The 23,135-nt window shown below is 34.7% G+C and overlaps 1 protein-coding gene across 1 annotated transcript; it reads left to right on the top strand.

The window, feature by feature from the left end:
- The first annotated feature begins 2,504 nt into the window (after positions 1-2,504).
- Glyatl3 (glycine-N-acyltransferase like 3) lies at positions 2,505-13,474 on the top strand. Its single transcript, XM_027938194.2, has 5 exons — positions 2,505-2,582; positions 6,479-6,586; positions 8,308-8,434; positions 9,781-9,907; positions 13,048-13,474. The coding sequence occupies exons 1-5, from the start codon at positions 2,505-2,507 to the stop codon at positions 13,472-13,474; spliced, it is 867 nt and encodes a 288-aa protein (XP_027793995.2).
- Positions 13,475-23,135: the final 9,661 nt, after the last annotated feature.

The following is a 23,135-nucleotide window of genomic DNA, read 5'->3' as shown; positions in this document are numbered from 1 at the left end:
ATAAGTGAAAAAATAAGCAAATGCTAAGAAATAGAGCGTATGATATTTTTATGAGCATCTGAATCATATAATTGAGCATGATCATTTCTCTGTGTGATATATAATAAAACAGCTCAGAATCAAATGTGGGCTCTCACTTCCTGCAAGTACAGTTGATTCCTGATTGTATATGAAAGTCCTTTTGTTTCATGATAGTCATGTCGGACACAGACCTAGCCAATATTGAAACAACAACCTAATAATAAGTTATGTTCCTCTAAGCCTCTGGTTTCATTAAGTAGGTAATACAAAACCTTATTTTACATGTACTTTTGTTCAAAGATACATCATTTCATATTTACTGTTGATTCATTATTGTTGATTCATTGTCATTGAACTCATGGTTGAGAACATTATAATTGATGTGTTAGTGAAACTTGTCTGTTACATGTGTTTTGTCTTTAAGGCCCATTATAGCCATTTTGAACTTAGAAATGTCAAATTAGCCCTTATACACTATTTTAAACAGCAAAATCAACAGAAAGCATTAATTTTTTTTTAATGGTACTAGAGGGACCATGAAAAGAACACTTGTTTACAGTAATTGATGGCAGAAACAAGAAAGCAGAGTATGCCCTGAACAACCTTAGTGGGAAGTGTATTGGAAGAAAAAACTCTACTGCTCTATGCATGTCTTAAAATTACTGTAAAAGCACTACAAGTATTAATTTGTGGGTTAGAAATAAATTTTAGTGAGTAGGAACATTCTCAAATAATGGAATCTATGAATAAGGAAGATCAGTTGTATATGTAGGACTATATTCCATGTTTTGTGAACCAACCTCACTCTTGAATCTATATTCTTTTTGTAACTATATTTTCCCTTTGAGCTTTCAACTTAATTTTTCTTCATGTATTTTACTTATTCCATAGTGGTCTTACATTCTTTGGGAAACAAGCCAGGTAATAAGTCAGTAAATCATCAACAAATACTTGTTATTCCTACTCTGCATTAACTACTTTGCTAAGTATTAGGGCATAAAAAGATCTCTAGGCATCAAAGTAAATTAAGAAATTTATGAGCAACTGACCTTTGAAATAATTTCATTTTCTATCAAAAGATTTTGAATTAGAATAAATGTGTTTAGTGCAAATATCCACCAAAAAAAAGTTTTATTTAGAGATGACACAAGTGAGTGAAAACTTGAGTTGATGCCAGGGTAAAGAGAGGAGGGGTACATTTCTCCTTTTATTTGCTCATCTTAAAAAATCTAGAAACTTGATCTTTTCAAAGACTCTAATACTGGCCCAGACTATAAATACGTGGGTTCAAAAGCCTCCTGATTTTCTGGTGCTTCGCTGGCCCTTTGTACATCTTTGATTCCTGTAGAAAACAAGACACCTTAAGTGCACCACTCAGTGAACTCTAGAGCAACAGGGCTATTTGAATGCTGCCTAGAAGTTCATACCCATATAAACCTCATGGAAGAGTTTTACAGGGGATTTTAGGTAGCTCATAGCCAAACATTCTGGGTGTCCTATAGTTGCAGAGGCATGCCACATAAGGAAATCAAATCAATTTATCCAGCAAATGTGTCATGAAGGAACAATTCTAGCTCTCCCCCAAATCCCAGAAGCATTAGGTTCTGGTGTCTACCTGAATCATCTTTGTCGTCCTAGTGCCTGACTGCCAGGAGTGTAAGTGGATAAACTCTTACATTGACTGTAGGGAGAAAAGTTGTTTTGTTTTGTTTTGTTTTGTTTTTAAATGAAGTCAAGCTCTCATAATGTTGGGGGAAAGGTTTCTTGGGAACAAATCAGGGGAGGTAGAGCTCCCAAATCTGGAAAGTGTAATTGCCTTAGAAAAGATGAAGTTATATGCATTACATTTAGGTCCTTTTCTTTCCAGAATTTTATCTGATTAAATGAGCCACAGCTTCTGCCCACATCTGATTCTTTCCAACTTGTTCTTTAAAACCACTCAAGTCTTTCTCTAGCCTTTGCCCCACATTGTTAAGAAGTTTCTCTACTTAACCCCAGAAATCTTACCCTAAGTTTCATATTATCCACGCAGTAACTATTTTTAGAAGGTCCCTGCTCTGCAAGGCCTTGTGGCACGAGCTCCAGATACAGTGGAACACAACCAGGGACCCTGAATTCATGAAATTGACAGGCTACTTTAGGCAGACCTATGTCAAAGAAAACACAATTAAACATAAAATTATGATTGTAATTCAGTGCCCTGAAGGAAGAGTTCAGAGTACATTGAATGTATATAATAGAGAGATTTAGCCCAGTTTACAGTTAGCCTCATCTGTCTAGGATTAGGTCAGAAGCAATCTCCATTTTCATGTGTTCTCTAGTTTACTCATCCCAGTGCTTGCCCACCTTCTTCCTTCTTCCCTCTTCAGAGTCAGAAATATACCCAAGGAAAACGGCTACCAGCATATTCCTAAGTAGGTTCAAAAATTAAATTGTAACTTCAAGTTTCAAATTAGGTGTGGAATTGCAAAGTTCTGGAGAAGATGTTGGTGCTAAACTGTTCTACCAAATTACTGATGCTAGAGAAAATATTGAAGAATCACTTTCCTGAATCACTCAAGGTATTATAAACTTTATTGTACTAATTTATTATTGTATTAGTTGTTTTCTTTTAATTGCATGAATCTGTAAAATAATGTAAGCCTCATGGCTGTCCCCCAACTGTAGGTAGTCACAATGAATGACCACACCTTCCAGTCCTGATGCCTTAGATTCTGACCAACCACTACATTAGCTGTAGCTTGGGCGGGGTCTAGCTCACATAGTAAGGGGTCTTCTTTGTGGGTATGTGCCCCTAGGATTGAGTTACACTCACCTGTCCCTGTAGTCCTGTCACTTCTGCCCTTTTTTTGGACAGAACTTTATAAGAACAAGAGTCCCCCCAATAAAAGCTCACTTCCAACCGTGTCCCCTCTTTCATCAGCCTCTTGTGACTTTAATCTTGCTCTCCTTTTTGGGGAGCCTGAGGCCGAGAGCCAGGATGTATAAAGGTAAATTGTGTCTGTGTTTTATTTGGTGTCCCTGCAAATTCACACAAGTGATCTTAAGTTCAGCTGCCCATGCTGGTCAGGAGTGGCACCCCACCACACACACATCATTTTCCCCCCTGATGTTAAGATCTCTGGGCACGCTTTATAAACATAGTTTCCAAGCTGTCTTCTGCCAAATAGTGATATAATGGTTTGTGGATAAGGCCCAGAGGATTTTTGACAGTCACTCTAGAGGACTTCTAGGGATATTTAATAATTCTGGGATACATTATTTCTAAAGTAAATTTGAGTTTTAAAATGTTTTAAATGGTGGCTCGGGAGGCTGAGACAGAGGATCGTGAGTTCAAAGCCAGCCTCAGCAATAGTAAGGTGCTAAGCAACTCAGTGAGACCTTTCTCTAAATAAAAATACAAAATAGGGCTGGGGATATGGTTCAGTAGTTGAGTGTCCTGGAGTTCAATCCCTGTTACCCCCCCAAAATTAACTTAATAAAATGTTTTAAAAGGCACTGAAATAAAGAACATAAACTTAGTAAACAATAGAACTGAAATTTAGGCATTGATAATTTTTTCAGCAATTCCGTTGGCCATCAAACCTGTGGTTTAAAATCCAGGAGGGCCAACAGATAACTCAGTGCCACTTTGGAAGATGTCATTAATCAAAAGATTATGATAAGTGGCTAGGCACAGTGGCACACACCTGTAACCCCCGCAACTGGAAAGGTAAGGCAGGAGAATTGCAAATTTGTGGCCAGACTCAGTATCTTAAACTCTGTCTAATACAAGAACTGGGGATGGCACTCAGTGGTAAAGTATCCCTGGGTTCAATCCCCAGTACTTAAAAAAATTACAATAAGTGTAACTAGAACTGCTATAAGCATTTACAATGAAATTGCCTTTGAATGGCTGAGTTTCTTGAGCAAAAAGACAGTTGTACAACCTGTTTTCAAATGGGAATGAAATGAAAATCACTCAGGAAACAAATAATAAATCTGAATTTTTGAAGATGGAGACCAGAGTCCTGAAATTTTAATACCCTGGATAATTCTTATGTTCATTAAAATCTAAAACAAAGGGGTCTAACTGGAGTCCCCTGGTGCATGGTACTGTGTTAATTAAATCTGGTCATCTTGCCTTATTGATAGTTCTTAAAATGCATGTGGTAGGAAATATCCAATAATAATTTGAGATTACATGGCTGCCAAATCAGAAAAAGTACTATAAAAAGCATTCAGCATCACTCATCCTTTGAATATGCAGCTACTGGAAGAATGTTTTTTACCAATGCCTAATCTTTCAATTGGTTCCAAATCTTACACAAAGAAGTTTTGCTTTTTAAATTTTACTTTTAGAATCTGAATATTAAAAGATTTTCCTCTTTCAATCAGATCTATATTTTCCTATTTTTAATACTGACACTGAAGTTAATTAATGCAATAAGCTAGTAGGCTTTTTTGCTCTAATAATATATCTGGCTAGCTCTTCTTCCAGAGATAATTAAAAAGGCCTCAGTGACCTTCATGGAGTCCTAAAAGATGTTTGAGAATTAAAAAGTTGAAGTAAATGTAGTTTTATTTGTTCACCCTTCCTCAATTCTACAGAGATTATGGCTATGTGTATTATGACCTCAGCTTAGTGTTTGATTAAATTTCCTTCTAAGCTCTAACTGCTGATTGCCCAACAACTTTACTTCCTCCTAGGCAACCCCCACACTCAACACTCACCCTTTAAATCACCAGCTATTAGAAGAGCTTGTTTGTTTTTTACCAATGCCAGATCTTTCAGTTATTTCCAAATCATATACAAACAAGTTTTTTTTCTTTCAGAATTTGAATACTAAAAGAGTTTTTCCCTTTTAGCCTTTTGAACATTCCAATCATAATTAGGTTACATTCTTCAATAAGGATATATAATCTCCTTACATGACATCATTTTAGTAAACATCATTGTGTACATGTAAGACAGGTATTTGCAGAATTTAATGATTAACTGAATAAGAATTACCCTTCCAGGTTACTTTGGTTCTTTGATTTGCACTCCAAATGATCCAAGTTACACATTCATATAAACCACACTCAATACGGAAAGACACACTCTGTGAGCATATTCAAGGGAGATTCCAGATTAGGTAAAACAGAAGAAAGTTGTATAATGTTCTAGACTGAGAAAAGGTGAGTGAATTAGGTGTGTGGTTTGGGTTCAGGTCATGATAATGGAAGTAAAATGTAGGTTCCAAACCCCTTACAATTTAAATATTTTTCACTAATTTAAATATGTTTCACTGAAGTCCAATACATTCTACAAATTGCACACAATGTAATTACGCAACTCAGTGAATATTGGTGAAGCAAATACCTATGTAACATCCACTCTGGTAGAGAAAGAACATTTACTTCAGAGGCTGCTTCTCAACTCCCACTGCTCCATTTGACCACCACCTCTCCCTGCTCCCTAAAATTGGACAACTTCCAAAGCCATGATTTAGTTTTCACTGTTTGGGGATGTAAATAAATTAAATCACACAAAAAGTGGTTTTTGTTAATTTTTTTAAATACTCAGCTTTTTTGCACAACTTTTTTGTGTGAGATTCATAGTGATTCCATGTAGCTATGGTCTATTCACTTTTATTACTGTTTTGTAATCTATAGCATAAATATGTCAAAATGTATTTCTTCATTTCCTCATTGATGGATATTTAGTTTCTCATTTTTATTTTTTAATGAAAGTGCTAGGAACCTCTTCCCATAACTCAGCAGTCCTTGTTACCTACCACTATCTTTTCCCCTCCTTTATAAACACACATGTTTCTTGGGACAGATATTTTTCTTAGCGGAGAAAAAAAAATGTGAAAGGCACATTCTAATATTGCTCCAGTACTGTTCAGTCACCAAACATTCCATCAGTAACTTCAGGTTCCATCAATAAAATACTGAATGAGACCCAGATATGTCTCTCAAGGAATGTTTACAAAGCCTTGCTCCATCAAATCTGAAATAAATGCAAATTTTTATTTTTAATTTGGGTTTGTTTTGCCTGTTATTCAGGCTTGAATGAGTAGTTGCATTTTACAAGTTATTTTTGGATAGAATAGTATGTTCAAAATCAGCTAAATATTAAGAATATCTGTGGGACTTTTAAAATATGTATAGGCCATAAGATTCTGGTTTATTCAGCAATCTGTGGCAAGTCTCACCTAGTAAGTCTATCAACTTAAGACCCTTTCACTGTTGCACTGTAAAAGCTAGGTTTAGGGAGAGTTTTCATAGGCTTTAGTAGACTTTTTACCAGTTTTCATGTGCCCTGATAACAGTAAAGAAGTTTATATGTGTATATAATGTATTTGTCTGTGAATATATTTTTAATTTCCCCTCTAATGGCCATGATTATATACTGGAACAAAAGAGTGTAATATGCAATTGAAACAGATGGTATTGAGATTGGTTTGTCCGTCTTGGTTCTCTGGCTCAGGTTTATGGAGCGGTGATGAACATAAATCGTGGGAATCCCTTTCAAAAGGAAGTGGTACTAGATTCATGGCCAGACTTCAAAGCTGTTATCACCCGAAGACAGAGAGAGGTAAAATTTTGAAAGGCAAATAAATGAAAACAAGAATTGGTATCAATTGGAAAAAATAGATTAGGTAAAGGGACTAGCATGACCTTAGTAGTCATATATATTATCTTGATATACTACATAGTTCACCGTTAGTTTTTTTTTGTTTTTTTTTTGGGGGGGGGTAGGCAGGGGGTACTGGGGATTGAACTCAGGGGCACTTGTCTAATGAGCCACATCCCCAGCCCTATTTTGTATTTTATTTAGAGACAGGATCTCACTGAGTTACTTAGTGCCTCGCCATTGCTGAGGTTGGCTTGAAACTTGAGATCCTTCGGCCTCCGACTCACAAGGTGCTGGTATTATAGGTGTTCACTATAATACTGTGCCAGGTTCACCATTCCTTTTTTTTTTTTTTTTAATTTTTAGTTGTAGATGGACACAACAATACCTTATTTATTTGTTTATTTATTTATTTATTATGTAGTGCTGAGAATTGAACCCAGTGCCTCACACTTGCTAGCCAAGTGCTCTAACACTGAACCACAACCCCAGCCCATTTTTTTTTCCACCATAACTTTTTTTTTTCTATTGGTTGTTCAAAACAGCACCATAACTTTTTAATGTGACTGGTTTGAGAGTGTCAGGCTTATGGAAGACCTCTAGTCCAAAAGTGTTTCCTTAGTGCTTCTTCATCTCTAGAAGCATGAAGCACACATGGCCACATACATACTGGCTTCTTCTGTATGGATGATTCCTTATGACGGATGACTTTGGTCATGGGGATAAATACGGAAGAAGACTAAACACTTGGCCCCATTCTGCCTCTGAGACCCAGTGAAGCTAAAGTGATTAAATCCATGCTGTCCTCCAAATTAGGAAGATTCATGAACTTTGACTCTTAGAGATGTATTCACTGAGTTTTGCCCTTTATATATATAATATATAGCTATATATTATATATTTCATATATTAAATATATGTATATACTATATATTATGTATATAATTATGTATTATATATTACGCAATAATATATTATGTAATGATATACATTATGTAGTAATATATTATATAATAATATACATGATATAATATTTTATATAAAAAATATATTAAATATATATTGCATATACAATATATAATTTTTTCTCAGAAAAACCTTGGACTTTCTTAGATGTAATTCACTTTTATAATTTGGGATGCCAGCCATAGCATCTATAACCTTAATAGCATTAATTTGAGACTCTTTACTTTTTCTGAGGTTGAACTCCCTGAGCAAGAAGTCAAGACTCAGATAATACACACACACACACACATCACACAAAATTGTGATACTGTTCCTATGTTGTGCAACCTAAACTCAAACTCAAGACCTTAGGTAATCCTCCTGCCTTAGCCTCCCGACAGCTTCCATCAGCTGGTATTATAGGTGTATATCACTATACCTGACCCCTATTTACTTTCAAAAATAAATAAAATCTGAGAAAAAATGTAAAATAAATGTCTTGAAACCTCTCTAATCCCCCCACAAAAGAATCAAGAAAAAGAAATCAAGAATCAAGAAAACTATTTCTCTTTACATTGCAGCACATTAGCCTCATTCTCATTTTAGTGTTTTTAGGTGATTAATTTTTGTAACAGAAAATTAGATAGGCATGCCTAGCTAATGATACCAAAGCTCTCTAGGATTTAGGTTATCCAGATGATATGTTCATGTTTTCATGATTATGTCTTTTGTCCTAGGCTGAGACAGATAACCTTGACCATTATACTAATGCCTATGCTGTGTTCTACAAGGATGTCAGGGCTTACCAACAGCTATTGGAAGAACATGATGTCATTAACTGGAACCAAGTTTTTCAAATACAAGGTGAGGTCATATGCAAGACATATGTTATGCAGTCATTTCCTTTCCCACTTTTATCATATATATCAGAGATATATAAATAGGTATTTTGTATGTATGTGTGTGTGTGTGTGTGTGTATGTATGACACAGATGTGGGTGGGTGTGTATATTTTATATATATAATATATATATATATATATATATATATATATATATATATATATATATATGATACAGACATACGCACATAGGAACAAACCTATATCCATACATTTTATATCTTTACCATTTCTATACTAGATTATTTTAAGAACACCTTTGATTGGTGCTGCCTATTTTTTTTCTCATAGGAAACCCTTCAAATTATTTAGATGTAACTTGAGTTTTAAAATATTAAATGCTACCATAGCATTTGTAATTTTAATGGCATCAACTTGAAACCTTCTTATCTTCTCTAAGGCTAAACTCTCTAGTGTGGAACCAAGGCTCAGATACCACACTGTGTTGGATATAGCTTCCCACTTATGTATTTTTCAAGAAGTTTCAAGGCCACACTGAGAAGTGGCTCACAAGAGGGGAGGGAACAAGCCATTAGGAAATGAAGGATGAAGGATTTCCAGAGAATATAGTTAATCAGGATTCAGAATGGAAAGAATGGAGTACTGGGGAGTTGGAGAGGTGGAGAGAGGACTCATTATAAGCTATATAAGAACAAAGAAGGACCATACAATTTTCTCTACCACTGTGAAGCAGTGCCTGAGCACAGTGCTTTAAATCTAAAAAGTACAGAATAAAGGTTTATAAATACTACAGTATAGCTATAATAAATAAGTGGGATCTGAGAAAGTTCAGGATAAATCTCACCAACACTCAGTTTACACCTTAAATACCATAATGGAGAATTTGGCAACAGGCTGGAAGAGAAACTTTAAAGTTAACTTGTCAAACAAATCTAAACTTACAATTCTAGTTTAATAGTCAATTGTAGATTTTTAGAGCTACAAGACATTGTACCTTATTTCAAGGAGTTTAGATCTGTCCAAGTAATAAAAAACAAATAAAAATTTGTACAACAAAATTCCAAATTCTCATGGGATATTTCCAACAGAACTTTCTATGAAAGGTTATGGTGGGTGGCAATGTGATGAGAATTCAAAAATTCTCCCAAAAATAATAAAAAATGAGATAGAGAATAGCCATAATAAGTGTGTGTGTGTGTGTGTGTGTGTGTGTGTGTGTGTGTGTGTAGTAAGCTTAGGATAATACAAGGTAGCAAACTGGTGGTATTGATGATGTTCAGTATACAAACACTGGAGCAATTTGCTTTTTCAAATAAAATGCTCACCTTTTTTGTTTGTCTTTCCACAGGGCTACAGAGTGAGTTATATGATGCTTCTAAAGTTGTTGCCAATTCAAAGCAATTGGATATAAAGCTGACTTCCTTCAAGGCTGTTCATTTTTCTCCTGTTTCATCTCTGCCAGATACCAGTTTCCTGTATGTAAACCAAAGTTCTGCATTTGGGGTAGCATTTAACTGCTGTGAACGACCAGATAGTAAAAACTGGAGCTCTTGGTATCATTTAGGAATATTTAAACATTTGGTTTTGGACCATTATACTAAAAGTGTGTGTGTGTGTGTGTGTGTGTGTGTGTGTATACACACATATGAACAAACCTATATCCATACATTTTATATCTTTACCATTTCTGTATTAGATTATTGTATGAACACCTTTGATTGGTGTGTGTGTGTGTGTGTGTGTGCGCGCGTGTGTGTGTGTTTTACTCTTTCCCTCTCCCTCATGCTTCAGTGTTCATAATTTCTTTGAAAATATATAAGGGTCTCTGTCGATAGTTGTAAATGAACTCAAAAGACTTGCACCCCCTCCCCCTGCCTTTTTTCAGTACCAGGGATTGAACCCAGGGACACTTTAACACTGAGCCACATCCCCAGTCTTTTTTCATCTTTTATTTAGACACAGTCTCACTAAGTTGCTTAGGGCCTTCCTAAGTTGCAAGGCTGGCTTTAAATTTGTAGTCCTCCTGCCTCAGCCTCCTAAACCACTGGGATTACAGGTATGTGCCACTGTGCCTGCAGAATACCTGCATTTTCATAGTGCACATAGAAAACTCAATCCTTGGTGTTCTCCTCCCCAACATAATTCTAAATAATCTCTCTTGTCTGAATCCAAAAACATGTGATTGTTTTTGTTGTTTTAGGAAAGGGGTATATAATGAACTTTGTTGAGATTTTAAGTATATAGCATTAAAGTTTTAAAATATATCTCCCCTTAATCCTTTCCACAGGCCTATAAAGTAGTAGTAGTAGGAGGAGGAGTATTCCATTTTTAATAGATTTTAAGTAATATATAGAAGTAAATTTTAGAACCAGGAAATAATCCAAAGAAATCTAGCTCCATAAAGCAATATTTGAAACCATTTGTTAGTTTGTATCTGCATTTGTTCTTATTTTCTCCTACTTTGAGGTTCTTGCTTTGTCATTTACTAAATGCCGTTCCTTCATTTTAACCTTTCTGAGCCTTAATTTCTTTTCCTCAAGAATTAGGACATAATATCATCTTCACATTGTTTTTGTAAACGAATGAAACAAGGTGCTTGAAAAGTACCCATATTGATGACTGTTAATTTCCTTTTCTTCTATGATACATATGGAAGGAATTATTGAGTGTGACAAGACTAAACCTGGGGAAGAACAGACACTTTAAGTCACAGGAAAACAAATGGACTTTCTTTTTACTGTTTTTTAAACTATTAAAATTTCAAATATACAACAAAAATTGAGACAATAGTGTAAAGAACTGCCCGCCAATATATAGATAGTCTTATTTAATACACATCCCTACACATCTTTGCACCATCTGGATTATTTTAAGGGAATGAAATAAATATTACCTTTATATCCTTAAATAATTTATATCCTTAAATAGTTTAATATGTATCTCTAAATCATAAGAATTCATTTAAAAAATGGTACTCTCCCCTACATTCCCTAATCTCTAGTAACCACTGTTGTTCTTTTTTAAGATCAATTTCTTTAGATTCTTTAGGTAAGTGAAATCATGCAGTACCTAGCATATTTGTCTTTCTGTATCTAGCATATTTTACTTAATATTATTTCTTCAAGTTCCATCTATGTTGTTGCAAATGATATGACTTAATCCATTTTTGTGGCTGACTAGTATTTTGTTGTGTATAGATGCCACATTTTCTTTATCCATTTATCAGGACACTTAAGTTGGTTCCGTTTCTTAGCGTAGATTTCTCTTTTACATACTTACTTTATTTCCTTTGGATATATACCCAGGAGTGGGATTACTGGATCAGATGACAGTTCTATTTTTCTTTTTGAGGAACTTCCACACTATTTTCCATAATGGCTGACTAATTTACATTCCCCCCAATGCTAAGGGTTGCCTTTTTCTACCTGCTCACCAGCACTTGTTATCTTTTGAGTTTTTCATATTGGTAAGCGTTTTTTCCACATACCTGTTTGCCATTTGCATGTCTTATTTTGAGAAATGTCTATTTAGGTTTATTTTCTATGTTTAAATTGAGTTATTTCGGTATTTTTCTCTTGAGTTTTTTGACTTATATTCTAGATACAAACTAACAGATGTATAGTTTCATCCGTTCTGAAGATTGTCTCTTTATTCTTTTCATTTATTCCCTTGCTATGCAGAAGATTTTTAATTTGGTATAATCCCATTTGTGTATTTGTTTCTTTCCTGTGCTTTTGAAGTCTTATTCAAAAATTCTTGCTCATTCAAATGTCATGAGCTTATCCCCTGTGTTTTTTTCTAGTAATGACTTTTTGTCTTTAATATATAAATCATTACCCAAACTTGTGGACTCCATTTTGAATGCTCTGCCCTGTAGACAGCAGGTCAGAATCTCTAACATAACTGTTCCTTGTCAGGGGCCTTGGCAATGTTTTTGTGAGCAGCAACATTTTTGTCTGAGAATTCTTTGTTCTTGCTTTGAAGTTCACTTTTAAAATTGATTTGAAATCCTATAAAATTGGTTTTCCCCACACTTAATGAATGGTCTAGTGCCATAGCTGACAGCATGTCTAAAATGTGAGTTAACACTATATAGCTTCTAAGAAAAATACCATGAAATTATACTTACAAAAATCATAGCAAGAACTATATCATCAGTCTCTTAATGTTCACTGAGAATGGTCTTGATGATGTTGATAAATTCAAAAATGAAGTCAAATTCCAAGACACAATCAGCCTCATAGGCTTTCAACTGTGTAATTTGTCTCAGTTCTTAAAAAATCTTACCACTCACTTTATCTTATTAGCAGAGGTTTTATGTAGTATTCTAGTAAACCCCTAGAAACTTATATATCATTGGAATCAATGTAGTGCACAGTAGCAGTCCATAAAAAAAGAGAAACGCTGGAAAAAATGAGAATATTTAATCTGGAGAAAAGCAGCTTAAGATGAGACCTAGAAGAGCTAACATTTCTAGAGTATGTACATATGCCTGGCATATTAAGAAACTTGGTTTTATTTTTTGGCCAATTCAATTAAATCAGTATGGGAAAATTGGTTATTTATTGTCACAGAATCCTGAGCTCATGCGTTATTTCATCTTGATTTCTTTTAGAATGGGGTCTTCCCCGCGACTCACCTATCTGAGTGTTGCGGATGCTGATCTCCTCAACCGCACTTGGTCAAGGGGCGGCAATGAGCAGTGTCTCCGGTACATTGCCAAACTCATCTCCTGCTTCCCCAGTGTGTGTGTCCGTGATGACAAGGGAAACCCGGTATCCTGGTCTATCACAGACCAGTTTGCCACCATGTGCCATGGCTACACCCTGCCGGATCATCGCAGGAAAGGTTATAGCCGGCTGGTGGCCATCACGCTGGCCAGGAAGCTGCAAAGCCGGGGATTCCCCTCTCAGGGAAATGTTCTGGATGACAACATGGCATCTATAAGTCTTCTCAAGAGTGTCCATGCTGAGTTCTTGCCTTGTCGTTTTCATAGGCTTATTCTTATCCCCAAACCTTTCTCTGACCAAGCTCACCTTTAGCCCAGTGACACTCCAGAAATTTTCTTGCTTTCCCAAACACACTCTCTAAGCTGCCAGTAGAGGAGAACTAAACCTGGTGATAAGAGGCTGGAGAAGATGTGCAGGATCATCTGAGAAGTCTTGGCTAATCTTGCCTCAGGTTTCTACTGTATATAACTGTAGTTGACAGGAGTACAGCTGTGGCTAAGAAAAGAAGAAGTTTTTTCTTCTGTAGAATTCACTATAGGGAAGAAGTTTCTAAAGCCAGCAGGTCTTAGCATATAGGCAAAAATGATTGCATGAGAAAAAATAATGATTTAACACAGGAGCATGTGGATAGTTGTTTGGGCCTCTGCTCTGTATTTTCACAACCATACCAAGTTCCCTGCAATCATGAAACTTCCTTGACCCTCATTGCTATGTCTCACTAACCTCTATTCTACCACCTCTGCTCCGAGTTTTCTGTTAAGTGTCCTGCATTTTCCCCTTTAATTGTTGGCTTTCTGCTTATGCCTATGATATTAGTGAATAGTTCTCCTCTGGGAATGTTCAAAGGCAGTGGTTCTCACCTTTTAGTGTTTATCAGAATCACCTGGAGGGCAAGTTGCAACACAGATGGCCCGTCCCTCCTCCACAGTTCCTGATTTAGTAAATATAGTGTTGGGCCTGAGAATTTGCATTTCCAATAGGTTCCCACTTCCCAGTTGCCTTGGATGGATGAAAATGTAGGGATTTTAATGCTATAAACAGATGGCAATGTAGGAGTAGAACTTATCCATCCTCTATCTGGCCCCCTTACTTGTAATATGCTTTTTCATTAAAAGACTAAGATTCCTTATTGGTACATATGTGTGTATACAAATGCCATATAAGTATAGATATACACACACACACACACACACATACACAGGAATTTTGATAATACAATTTAACCCTCTTATTACATAGGGAGGATTTGAAGTCCAGGGAAAATAAATGATTTTGTCAAGATTGTACTCTATACAATCAGTGCTGAAGGCAAAGCCAGAACTCTGTAATTTTGATTTCAGTCATTCTTTTCATTAAATTGTATATCTTTTCTTAAAGGAAATATAAATGCTTAAATAATTAAATTAATAATTTATTCTCCTATGCCAACATTGTTTATTTTTTCTTCGGGTTTCAGTTGCTCATATATGTGTATTTTTCAAGGACAGTAAAGGAAGAGATAAACCTCATAAGCTGTGTCCTGCATTTATAATAAAAACAGGTGTAAACACAACAGTTGGATTTATCTAGACTGGCTGAAGTTGACTTGGCCATATAAGCTTGTTTTCTTATTCTCATAGGAGTCACCAAATCCTGACCACAAAGGTAAGGGTAAGTCCAAATTTTGTGTGGTTATTCTGAGAAAGGAAAACAAACTGATTTACACTGAGTAAATTTTAATAAACAATAAGACTCCTTGAGAGTGCATATATGTTTAGTTCATCCTGAGTCAGTGGTTACCTAGAAACTTGTCCTTGGTGTCAGAGGGAGGAGCACCAAATAATAGGAGTCCATAAACCTCTTGGGAGAACATGGTCTAATTTTTGCCCCTGGGATGCTTATTATCTTAAGCATTGATTAAGCATGAGTTACTCCTGCCTAATATATGACAATGCTATTATAGACATTTTTTAATGATAATTTTCCTACCACTTATTTAACACTTAACTCTGTTAACTTAACCAAATACTAGATATACATAGCTTAAGCTTAATCCATGTGACCGATGAGGCAGTCTCTTATTGTGAGAGTTTTGGCTTAATGATATTGTGATTCACCAAAAGTTATGCAGGCTTTAAATGGCTGAGTCATAACCATGACCTGAGTTTGTCAGACTCTAAACCATGCAACTACACTGTACTATTAGTCATTATGTTAATTGGCCCCTTAAACAGCTTGAAACTCTTTGAAGGTGATTATCCTTTATCTCATTATTTTCTGAATTTTCCACCTCCATCTTCATCCCCCAAATGGAACACATATTTGAAAAAACAAACAACAACAACAACAACAAAAAAAAAAAAACCTTTTTTCTATCAAATTGCATGTATCATCTTCTTTTCTTTTTTTTCTCTTCCAGATAGCCACATTGGGTAGAATCTCTCAACTTTCAAGCCTATTTCAAACCCTTTTAAGGAATGTGTGAAGAAATATTTAGAGTAAGGAGAGAAGAACAATGGGGTGGAGGGAAAGGAGACTCAAGAAGTAGGAAGTGACCAGGTCAAAACCGGGCTTTATTTGCTGATTCAAGGAAATTATTCAATGTGATATATAAACCCATGAAGAGTTTTAACCAGAGTATAATTTGTTTGGAAATTAATTGGGAGGCTATCATCTAAGCAAATAGTAGCTTACATTTGAATGTTCTCAATGAAAATAGTGAAAGTTCACAGTTACCCAAGTTATTCAGGAGAACAAGTTTCCAGGACTTAGTAATTTTAGTGGCTGTAGGGCATAGTGAGATGTAAATGTCAAGTTGACTCCTGGACTTCTATGTTGTGAAACCTATAGCTTGTGATATTTTTCCACTGAGATCAGAAACACTGGAACAGTGCCAGGTCTGGGAAATTTGGGAACAGGAAAATGTTTGCTCAGTTTGGGAATTTAGAGTTCTGAAACATGCAACAGATGAGATCAAGATGAATATTTCATGGGCCGGAGTTGTAGCTCAGTGGTAGAGCACTTGCCTCACAAGTGTGAGGCACTGGATTCAATTCTAGCACCACATGAAAACAAATAAAGGCATTGAGACCATATACAACTAAAAAAATTTTTTAAAAGATGAATATTTGAGTCTTAAGCTCAGAGAAGTTTTCTGGGACACAAATGTATATTTAGGAGACAATGGGTGTAGATGGTAACAATGGCTAGAAGTCTGACTGAGATTGTCCAAAACTGGACCTTGAATAAATCAAATATTTAAGGCAAGTGAAGGAAAAGACTCTGTAATAAAAGAATCAGTCGGAAGATAGGAGGAATGCCAGGAAATGACTGCCATGAAAGAGACAGAAGAAAAATGTCAACACACAGAGATGGTCAATGTTGTGAAATTATTCTGAGAGTCTAACACATGAGGAATGAGAGATCTCCATTGCACTATCAAATATTTTAAATACATATACTAAAAAGAAGACAGAAAATATTACAAATTATGTGATTCTCTTTATATAAAATCTCAAACCAGGTAAAATTAACCTTTGGCTTTAGAAGTCAAGAATTAGTTATTCGTGAGAAGGATAGTAAGTAGAAGAAGATATGAATGTGGCTTCTGGATTTTTGTTAATATTTTTATTATTTTCCTGGATGGGTTATACAGGTGTGTTCACCTTGAGAAAGCTCTTCAATATATTAAATGATGACGCAATTGTCTGTATGCATGTTATAGTGCAATAAGATATATTCATGAATATAAAACAAGCCTGGGGGCTGAGTTTGTGGCTCAGTAGTAGAGTGCTTGCCTACCATGCATGAGGCACTAGATTCGATCCTCAGCACCACATAAAAATAAAGAAATAAAAATTATAATAGAAATAATAGAAGATTACATTCCTTTGATCTAACAATACCACCTTTAAAAATTTGTCTTCCTGTTATGATAGAAAGTGTACAAAGATTTATACAAAAAGTTATCCATTACATCATCATAAAGGCAAAATTAAAATGTGTGAATTAGTTCACTGATTAAATATATATAGTATAACTTCAATGAAATTCCATGGAATCCTAGAAAGCTATGATTGCTAACATGGAAAAGATGTAAAAGTTATGAGATTCAAAACAAGGCAAAGCAGTTGCAGAAAAATATGCATAATCTATTTGAGATTTAACTGTGACAGTAAAGAGGGAATGATAAGCAGATAATTCTGAAAGCAGTTTAATGGCTTTTACTGGGGAGAGATGACCCCTTGGTAAACAGCACCAAGTATTTTATGATGCAGCCGTGGCCAGGAATGATAATAAAAGGAGTCAGTAAAGGTAACACACTCAGCTCTCCTGAGATATGTACTTGTCTTGTGTCTGTCCAGGATGGATGTCCACTAGCTTTTGTAAACTGCTAGGTATTTTAGCAATAATGAGTATTCACTCTCATTATTGTGATATATAATACTAATGAGGCAAAATAAAAGGAACAACTGAGAATTTAATCTTCTCAAAATTTGGGAGCAAGATAGTGTGATTTGGGGTGGAAATTAACGCATCCACTATAATAGAGTCTCATCAAATAATATATCATTTGATTCTCTTTGTGTTTTTAATCAAGTTTGTGATTTCAATTGTGAGAAAGGACGTGAAATAGTTATATATTAAATTTCTATAAGTTGTCTCTAACACACCTAAAGTTTTGGTATTCTTTATCTCTAAAAAGGTGTGATGGAAGAGCACACTCAGAGTACAAGGATTATTTTTTCCTTCCTGCCTGTGATGGTTGCATTAAAATTCAATGTGGGGAAAATGAAAATAGCCTAGAGTTATAAAATACAGATGGGCTTTTTTCTTCATTATCGTACCTAGAATTGACACCCCAGTTCACTTTTCCCAAGTATCTAACTGCCCAAGATTCTCAAACTTAGTTCCAATTATAAAACCCAAGTGCTAAGAGACCGTTGCTTTCTCTGATCTTGGCCTTGCGCTACGACCAAAGAATATGGTAAGAAAGAGAGAACAGCCACTGCTCACCTCTCCTCTTTTCCTTACCCACTTTGGCAGTGCTGGTATTGTAAATGTCCCAGCCCTTTTTCAATTGTGTGCACTTCTTGGGTGACATGTTTTTTCCTTGAGGGAACTTTTTTTTCACCTCCCCTTATTCCTTCTCTTGTAATTAGAAGAAAAATTATGAAAAGAACAGCAAATGTCTAGCAATTCCTCTTAGGAGTTTATATGAAACTTTTTCTTTCACTCACAGACCTATTTCCAAATGGCTTTAGGTTTTAAACACAGTTAAAACGCATTGCTTGCCACAGGACTATCAGATCTTTAGTCAATATCATGCTATTATCACAGAAAACACCAGATGTCAGATTTTAGTTTCAGATTATTTCCCAACAGAGGGAGCACTTGAGTTGTTTCATTTCCTTAGAATTTTAGCTGCATTTTCAACTGTTTGCTTTCAGAAGATTCTTGTAAGTTTACTCGCCACATCAACATATATGGACATTTTAAAATCTTGATATATAATGTGGAACTCTTATCTCGAATGATTGTGCCAACTTATAGTACTTGACCTCATTGAGCCATGAATGAGTAATTTTGTTTTACATCCTAAGCAATAAACTGAAACACTTTACTAACTTGATTGGACTAACCTGTTTATTAAAATTTTTGTACTTTTGACATTTTATAAATATTGTCATCATTTTTATTGTTCTTTTGCAAATATTAAAAATTCTTCTTGTATGTTATTGGGTTCTTGCTGTATTAACTTGCCCATTTAATTATAAGGTACTGTTTGCCTATTGAGAAATGTCTATTTTTTTGTAAATATTTCAGATTTTTCACATAAGAGTATTAGTTATGTTTTTAACTTTTAAATATTTTAAGTACTTTTAACTTTGTACTGTATCAATTTTTTACTTATCCTTTTACTTTTTTTAATTTTAAAATTGTAGCTGGATATAGTAGTGTATGCCCATAATCCTAGTGACTTGGGAGGCTGAGGCAGGAGGATTGCAAGTTCAAGGTCAGCCTTGGCAAATTAGTGAGATTCTGTCTGAAAAATAGCTCTGTGATACTCTGCCCCAGGTTCTGTCCCAGTATTGAAAATTATATGTATTTTTAAAAATATGGAATGTTTCCTTACAAAAATAGATATTTTACAGTATATAACTATGTATATATATATAACAGTGAATCTCTTATCTTGCCACTTACCAATAATAACTACTAACAGTTTGGGTTTCCATCTAGAATTCTGTATGCATGTGTTCTTATGTGTGTGTGAATATATGTGTAGCATATATAATGTATATACCCATGTTGTATATATACATATGTATATGTGCATATTATGTAATGTAGAACACATGAGTATATCCTATTATTTATGAAATGAGAACATGCTATATATATATATATATATATATATATATATATATATTGCTTTGCAAATACATCTTTGCTTTTTGACTTAACAATATAATTTTAGTATTTTTTTCATGTCAGTTCATACTGATTTTTCTGTTTAAGTGATTATTGTAAAATTATATTCTATGCAAGACTCAGTGACTTAAATCCTATTCTTAGAATATAGTGGTTTGATTTTTTTGTTTGTTTACACTATTATATGTTAAATTTAGTGGAATTTAGCAATTTGAAATTTTGTTTTTAGAATTTATTTTAGATTGTGATATGAATTGAATTCTATATAAGTATACTAAGTAGTTTTCTAAGCATGATTTATAAATAAGAGATGTAAGCTATTTATAATAGTGATGATTTAAGTATTATCATGATTAATTCTACTAATTTATTACAACACATTAAACATCTTAAATTGAAGCAGTCTATTTTGCCTTACTCTTCAGTTTTACAGATAAAAATAGATAAATGATGTTCTTTTAAAATTTCCCACTGTTCATAGAAAGACCTCTTCTTGAGTAGGAAATTTGACATAACAAAGATGTTAATTTTGGTAAAAAATGAAAGATTTTTTTTTCTTTCTAAAGGTGGATAAGTTTCTTCTAGGCCTCACATGGAAAATAAACATTTACAAATAGCAATACAAATTATGAAAAAGCAGGGAAGAGGAAGGTTAATTCCACAAAGGCTAAAATATTATAAACTTTCTATAATTTAAATAATGTAGTTAATGATTATGCAGAACTATGAACAAGTAGCTAGGAAAGTTGAAAATAAAGTGTCATGTCAAATCATTGGGATAAAAATGAAATTGTAGATAAATTGCAATGAGACAAGTGGATAGCTACTTGAAAAAAGTAAGACAGGATTCATATCTTATTCCTTCTAACATAATAACCAGCACACTGGTCCAAGATCTAAAAATAAATACTTTTACTTACTTTTTTTAATGTATTATTTTGTACTGAGGATTGAATCCAGGGGAACTTAACTACTGAGTCGTGTCCCTAGCCCCCTCCCCAACTCTTTTTAAAAAAATGTTTGGTACAATATCTCACTAAGTTACCTAGAGCTGCCCTAAATTGCAGAGGCTGGCTTTGAACTTGAGATCCTCCTACCTCAGCTTCCAGACTTGCTGGGATTTTGTAAGCTTATGTCGCTACTTCTGGCACAACTGATTTTTAAATACATCTTTAAGTTCTCAGTGATTTGAAAACACAAGTAGGGTGACTAGCAAAAGCTCTTCTTTAGAGAAGAGTATTAAGGAATTTAGAAAGGATGACATAATTAGAAAATTGTTGTTTTGAAACACCCAATTTAATCATTGATTCAGGCAAAAATTATCAATGAATGTTAAAGCCAACAAATGAATGGATGTTGGGAAATGGTGATACCGCCTATTATCAGTGACAAGTTCTGCTTCCTCAAATGTTGAAGTTTGAACATTAGAGAAGGTCAGAGGCAAGCATATAAAGCAGGTTTTATTTAAAAACATAGTAACACAGACTTCTCCCCAGAGAGAGAAGCTGGGGGCCATAGCTTGTATCCTGGTATCCCAAGAAGTGAGAACATCCTGCCTCTTTTATATATTTTAGATTTTCTTTGTTTTCCTGCTCTCTTCCCCATTATTTCCCTCCTTCCTGCCTAGCAGGTGGGATGGCCAAAAGGTGAGAAGCAGAGGGACAGAGGGAAGAGCCAAAAGGAGTGATGGGGCAAGAAGGGAGCGGCAGCCCAGGGAGCATTAATTAGCAGATTCCTGTCTGCAATCTTTGGGGAGGGGTAGTATAGGTAGTATAGTATTGGTAATCAAGGTGCTCTGGAGACATTAACATTCTCCCAGGGCAGCCTCCATTTTCTGGATCCAACCCGATTACCTATCTACACTGCCTGTTTTTAATTTTTGCTTCAACAGGATAGTAACACAGTGTCAGATTCTCAACTTACAGATTACTTATTGATTATAAGAAGTAAAATCACCTCTAAAGTATAGCTGTCCAGGGGCCACCATTCCATCTAAGTGATCGCTTAGCAAGAGTAACATTGGAGCAACTTCATACCATGTGCCTTCTGATGTGACACAACCAGAAGTGCAACACACCACCCACGTGGGATTCTTATCAAAAGTGTTTAACTGAAACCTGACAATAGGAAATAATCAGAAAAATCCCAAATGTGGAGCTTTTTGTCAGACAATTGGCCTGAATTCTTCAAAAGTTAATGTCCTGAAAAAAAAAATAGTGTTTTACTTTAGATTATAACTGTCTTAATCAACTGTAAGTTATAAGCCTTCAGGGGAACAAAATCTAAAAGTAACATTTTGAGGACTGTTGGGAAAATTTAATCTAGACTCTATATTAAATGATATCAATGAATGAAAGTTAATTTTCTTAGATGTAATGGGGGAAAGTGGTTACATGAGCTAATATTTCAAAGGCATGCTAAAGTATTATAAGTAAAGTCTGCTCTCTATAACCTTATTTAAATGGTTCCTAGTGAAAGATGTATCCACTATTTTGTGTGTGTGTGTGTGTGTGTGTATGTAGAGCAAGAGAAAAAAAGATATTAAAAGTGACATAATTAATAACTAATGGATCAGGGTAAAGGGTATACAGCTGTTTATTGCACTATTACTTTAATTATTTTCATTGTTTCAGTCCAAATAAAACTATTGATGCTGCAAATTAGCAGGCATTTTAAACTGTGTATAAGTGACTAAAGCATAAGTTATCATGAATTTAATGCAAAATATATTTTATGAAAAATGTTATTTTTCTAAACTATGCATTTCCTGTCTTTTTCACTAGGAACCCCATAATAATAATTATTTTTTTAAAAATGGAATTTACAATGCCTTCCCTTGTTCAATAACCTTTAAACCCGACATAAGAGATAAGAGTATCAGCAATAGATGATGGAAATCTAACAGAGAAAGAATGCAGAAGTGGAAAGAGAGGAAGCAAGACTTAGAAGGGAAAAAAAGTAGTAGTAAGATAAATATAAGTAGTAAATAAAATAGTAAATAAAGGAGTAAGATCAAGGAAGTACAGAGAAAGAATAAAAAAGATGGAAAGCATGATCAGAGGAAAGGGTAGTTGTCAGAAATATAAAATTGAGAGAATAAGAAAATAGCATAAGATTGTCCTTATCACAAGGGTTGAGAAAAAAGAGGAAGTAGACCGGGTGAGCAGGGTTTGCTAATAATCACTCAAGGTTTGCCCTTGAGGGGTGAATAATAAAGAATGTGTAAGAGATGAGGGATTACTACTAACAGTTTCTTTGAATTGATGGACATTCCAGATTAACTTGTTTGCAAACTTGCTAGACAGCAGACAGTCTTTTCCACCCATCCTTTCCTTTGTTGATAGCATGTTCATAAATCTTCATATGGAGCTAAATAGTTAAGAATTAGAATCTCTATGGATATAAAATATTATTATTTTATATTATTAAAGACTCCCACAATTGGAGTAATTGCAGTTGTATACCCTTTACCTAGCTCCATTAGTTATTATTTATGCCACTTTTAATATCTTCTTTTTCTTTCTCTTGATCTACACACACACACACACACACACACACA

The sequence above is a fragment of the Marmota flaviventris genome, chromosome 6 (genome assembly GCF_047511675.1).
Source record: "Marmota flaviventris isolate mMarFla1 chromosome 6, mMarFla1.hap1, whole genome shotgun sequence".
Lineage (NCBI taxonomy): Eukaryota > Metazoa > Chordata > Mammalia > Rodentia > Sciuridae > Marmota > Marmota flaviventris.
This window is presented reverse-complemented; position numbering and strand designations above follow the sequence as displayed.